The 5371-nt window shown below is 35.5% G+C and overlaps 1 protein-coding gene across 1 annotated transcript; it reads left to right on the top strand.

Moving 5' to 3' along the window:
• Nucleotides 1-219: 219 nt before the first annotated feature.
• LOC112004898 (pathogenesis-related thaumatin-like protein 3.5) lies at nucleotides 220-1672 on the top strand. The gene is made up of 2 exons (XM_024037139.2): nucleotides 220-436; nucleotides 807-1672. The coding sequence occupies exons 1-2, from the start codon at nucleotides 280-282 to the stop codon at nucleotides 1469-1471; spliced, it is 822 nt and encodes a 273-aa protein (XP_023892907.2). The 5' UTR covers nucleotides 220-279; the 3' UTR covers nucleotides 1472-1672.
• Nucleotides 1673-5371: the final 3699 nt, after the last annotated feature.

Below are 5371 nucleotides of genomic sequence, written 5' to 3'. Positions count from 1 at the left end.
ACCCAATGACATGGGTTAAGCTGAGCATCAATAATTGAGGCTAAAAAAACCGGAAGACACGCCAAGTGGCAAAAAATCACCTCACTCACAAGCAACAACTCCAATCCGATTTTATATTTTTCTTTCCTTGGTTGAATGAATTTGTACCAATACTTTCCGTATCACAGTTTCAACAGAAATGACTTGGTCCTTTTTGTTTATTCTGGTATAGACAATTCCCGGTTGTGACTATCTTAAAACAAAAGGTTGGTAATTGTTTGTTTCTTCTTTTCATTTATAATGATGACCCATTTCACAACACAAACACAAACACAAACACAAACACACCCTTTTTCCTCCAAATTCCACAAAAAAAGGCTATTCTTTCTTCCATACTTTCAACCATCTTTTATGGCATTGTACATACTTCCCATTCTCTTGGTTCTATCTCTATCAGGTATCATAATTCAAACCCATGTCACATCTTTTCTTAAACATTATTTGATATCAAAATTTTTTTTGGGGTTTGTGGGGGTGTTTGACGTAGCTAATTATTTTCAAAAGCTAAACCACAAGAGATCCTAAAGAATGAGATCCATGAGATTTTAAATTTAAAACTTCTAACTAGTATCTTAGAACTACTCAAGGGATTCATTCCAATAATTACCTAGTGTGTATGGAACGGAAAACTATACATAGAAATAGAAATAGTTACTTTTCAAGAGCTTTAGACACACGTTAAAAATAAGTAAATATTTTTTGAAACATTTACATCGGGTATTACCTCTTAATGTAGCTAATGTTGATAGATATGTATGAATTTTCAGGAGCTGAAGCGGCTGTGTTTACATTGCAAAACAAATGTAGGAACACAATATGGCCAGGGATTCTACCTGGGAGTGGACAAATTCAGCTAATGAATGGAGGGTTTCAGCTTAACCCTGGTGAAGTTGTAAATGTTACTGCACCTAAGAAATGGTCAGGCCGGTTTTGGCCTCGTCGTTTTTGCAAGTTCGATTCTGCTGGTAATGGACAATGCTTGACAGGAGACTGTGGTGGCAAGCTACAATGTACTGGAGCTGGTGGTGCACCACCAGCAACACTTGCTGAGTTTACCTTAGATAGTCCTGTGGATTACTATGACGTTAGTCTCGTTGATGGCTATAACGTTCGTGTTTCAATAGAACCTTTGAGCGGTACAGGGCCTACATGTAAACCAATTAGTTGTCTTGCGGAGTTGAATAGGCTTTGCCCTGTGGGATTGCAAGTGAAGAGGAATGGTCATGTTGTGGCGTGCAAGAGTGCTTGCTTGGCCTATAACACACCTGAATATTGTTGTACTGGTGCATATGCCACCCCTGATTCATGCAAGCCTACCAGTTATTCCAAGGTGTTCAAGGCTGTTTGCCCCACGTCTTATAGTTATGCCTATGATGATCCCACAAGCACTTTCACTTGCCAAGATGGTAATTATTTGATTAGGTTTTGCTGAATATAATATAAAAAAGAAAGAAATGTATGTGTGTGTATTGCAAAGTTATGATGAGAAGTAAACTCTCCACGGATGCTGGGATGTATAACTATTCATATAAAAACATATGTAATTAAGATCTACTTAAAGTAATTGTTTTAGTTAGTAATTTTTGTAACAATCAAAAGTTTCTCAAGTCTCAATTGTCAATGTTGTAACATATATTTACATTCAATATTCTTTTCCCTATTCTTTGGTAAGCAATGACCGGTATATCATTGGGGGCATAATGGTGGGAGAAAATGCCTCTATATATTGAAAATAAATCACTTCTTATAACTTATGAAAGTTCAAATAGCGTTGAAAATACTATGAATGTTTAGACCCCTAAACAACAAAATATCAATTCAAACTTTATATCAAACAATGTATGTGCGGAAAATGATAACAAGCTTATAATAGAATTGATAAACAATCTAAACCAATTAAAATCACATCCATAACAAAAAATAAATGGTAAAGATTAAGGAAAGAGAGATGCAAATATAAGGACAACACAACAATGTGTTATCGAAGAGGAAACTAAAGCCCTCGGCGTAAAACCTCTCTGCCACCCTTCAAGCCGTCAATAATCCACTAGAAAATAAAGTTAGGATACATGAACAGTAATAAACCCTCCAAGCCTAATCTACTTAGGTACCTAAGCTCTCCAAGCTTCTTTCTCCAACGATGTTACGCCGAATATTTGTCTTTTCTTACTTGCCAGATTCCACTATAAACCATAGCATCAACCAATAATCATTGGTCCCTTCCAAATTGCTTCCCTTAGCACCAAAAGAACTTCTCACAGACGTGGGTATGGTGAGAAAAAGGATTTGGTTAAAAACCTCTTAATGATTTATGGAGAGGGTGAGAGTAGAGGAATTTGAAGAGTCTTTATGTGAAGATTGTAGATGAACCAATCTTATTTTTCTTTAGGGTTTCTCTCTCAAAATTTTCTCTAAAAGCTCTCTACATTTCGTGGGTATAAGGGGTATTTATACTAGGGTGAGATAGGAATGCGAAGAGTTAGGTTTTTTAAAACAGAGTTGGTTGGCGGATTGGCCTGTCGACTTGGCTAAGTTGCGAGTTTAAGCCGTGAGATAACAGAATGGCTAGGCTAGACTTTTTGTCCTGTAGTACTCCAGCTGGCGCGACTGTTCATCTTCTCGTACGCTTCACTCGTGTGCTGCATTTGGCGGCTTGCCAGTCGCGAGTCACTTGCGAAGCCCTGCATCCTTGCACAATCTTGAGCATTTCTTTATACTCTCTCACTCACTACCCTTACATGAATTCCACATAAATACAGGGTTTTCAAATACTGAAATACAAGCAAATTGGCATAGAATAAAGCCAACAAGATGGTTAATTAAATTCAACCTTACAACTTATAAGCACATTTCCATGTGCTACCTTAGGTGATATCAGATTTTAGGATTGATTCTCCCTTTGGTCCTTCACATGAGTTGTTCAAACTGTTGTGTGGGGTTGCCGATGATGATCGGGACGATAGTTGGCTTGATGCGTATGATAGAATCTAGAATTTAATATGCAAAAATGATAGTAGAGCATGACAAGGACTTCCTTATCCAAGCTTGATCAAATCTAAATTTATATCAAGCTTTATCCAAGAACAAGGAAGGGAACTCCACTTAAACAGGATCTAGCAACACTACATCGCAAAGCCAAGGATTCAGTTGCTATTCTATAAAAAGGCATCTTTAATTTCTCATAAATCTGGCTTCGCAATAACCCTTTCCATATCTTTGTATTTACTTGATTAAAATCAGATTAATGCTCCACCTTATAGGCAGATTTCTATAGTGAGTGAACCTGACTTATTAGCGGATCTTTTTAATTGCTGCAACCGATTCCTCATCAAATATTTGCGGTAGTTTATAAAAGAAGACACCATAATTTGCTGGGCTCTTAACTCTTCAAACGTTGAACTCAATTTGAAGCCGGATGTCCTTGGCACACATGACTCCTCCTTTATCAATAATTTTTGTAGAACTCTCAATTCCTTTCTAAAGCCAAAACGAAAATCTAACCTTCCTTCCATATAACCAATGTTTAGCTCCAAAATATTTGGAGAGCAACAACTCTGCACCAATCCATCTTAATATGTTTCCTTTTTGTGCTATGATACTAGTTTGTTGGTGTAATTAGGATTTAAACCTCAGTCTCTTATTAGACAACAAGAGACATTATCAATTAATAGATACAAAAGTCTGCATCATGTGCAAGTTAAAAAAGTCGATGGAGTTCTAATAGAAATAAAATAAGGATGCATGAATTAGGATGTACGGACTTGGACACGTGTATGGATACGGGTATGAGTATGACACAACGATACGAACAATTTTTAAAAAATTATAACATGAAACAGCATATACAATACTGGCATGACACGAGTACGACACGAATACAATACAGGTGCTGCACCTTAAATGAAGTATCTGTGCATCATATAAATTGTCTAGTTATTTATTGTTTGTGGCCTCTATTTTATCAAAATTCTCATTTCAACAATTGATTCAAAAAATATCCTATTTGGACTTAATTGACCATATTTTATCAATAATGTTTCACTATTTTACATTTTTGATTGAGTAAAAGGTTGTGGAGTCCAGAAAAAGAAATTGGACATGAATCAGTGATGACCAAGTCGCTAAACTCATATTTGAGTCCCTTAAAAAATTACATGTTGAAGTTTTAAGGTCAAGGAGGTTTTCCCGTTATAGTATCGAATAATGATTATGCTATATGCAGAAACTGTGTGACAGATAGGCCATCCTATTAGAGGCTCCGGAGTTGCATGTGAATTTGGAATATTCAGCTGTTGGAGGCAGAGGCAAGTGAGACCCTTTTTTTTCATGCTTTTCCGGGGAAAGCTGCAATCAATAGGATTTTCTTTAGTTGAAATTCTTTTTCCTTTCCGCAAGGACCAACTCAAGAAAGGGACATATTTCATGAGAAGAAGTGAGGTCGACAACAAGAGGTATGATAATCATCAGTTAGAGAAGGAATAAGGAGGCTTATTAGAAGTTGGTCTTGTGGAGTCCAAGAAAGGAAGGTGAAGAAGATCAAGGGCAGGAGTTGGAAGCTATGACTGTATATGAGGGTTGAAAAGTCTGTACAAAATTGAAACGAAAAGTGTTTTGATTTTATTAATTGTCACATACGTTTTTTTTTATATATACATTTTATTAGATGGGTATTATTGAGATGTCTTTCTTGAAAATATTAAAATGTGCCAGTATATTTTGAATTTATATAAATAAACATACACAATAGGGTTTGTAACTATTAAAGATTACAAAAAGTCAAATTTTTAAAAATAGTTGGATGAGTTGGTACCTTCCTAAGTCATAAGTTCTTTAGGCGAGAGAGAGGAGTTAGTTAAAGCTACCAAGGTGCCATATATATTATGTTAAGTGTCTCTAACCACTTCAGCAACCAAAGAAAAAAAAATGCCCATAATCATGATTATGCCAAAAATATATATATATATATATATATAAGTAATCAATAATGTCGCGTTGTTGACTGTTCTGTGAAAGTCAAATTAGAAGATCGGGAAAATATCATGATTTATATATGAGCTACTAAGAAATGAGGAACAAAGAAAACAACCATCAATTAGATTCAGATCCACAATGCCTTATAAAATTCTCTCTTGAAAGGTGGACAAACTTTTACGTGTGCATAGTATAAAATAAAATAAAATATAAAGCTCCCTTGAAAGGTGGACATGATCTCATAAAAAATATAAAAAGGAAAGGTGAAAATAATATAGCGGTTGATTTTCTCATTCTTGATTGCCATATGCATGTTAAGTAACCGAGTTTACTCCCTTCAAATGTTTTTATTTCAAAGAAT

This window comes from Quercus suber, unplaced genomic scaffold, assembly GCF_002906115.3.
Source record: "Quercus suber isolate HL8 unplaced genomic scaffold, Cork oak 2.0 scaffold_154, whole genome shotgun sequence".
NCBI classification, from domain to species: Eukaryota; Viridiplantae; Streptophyta; class Magnoliopsida; order Fagales; family Fagaceae; genus Quercus; species Quercus suber.
This window is presented reverse-complemented; position numbering and strand designations above follow the sequence as displayed.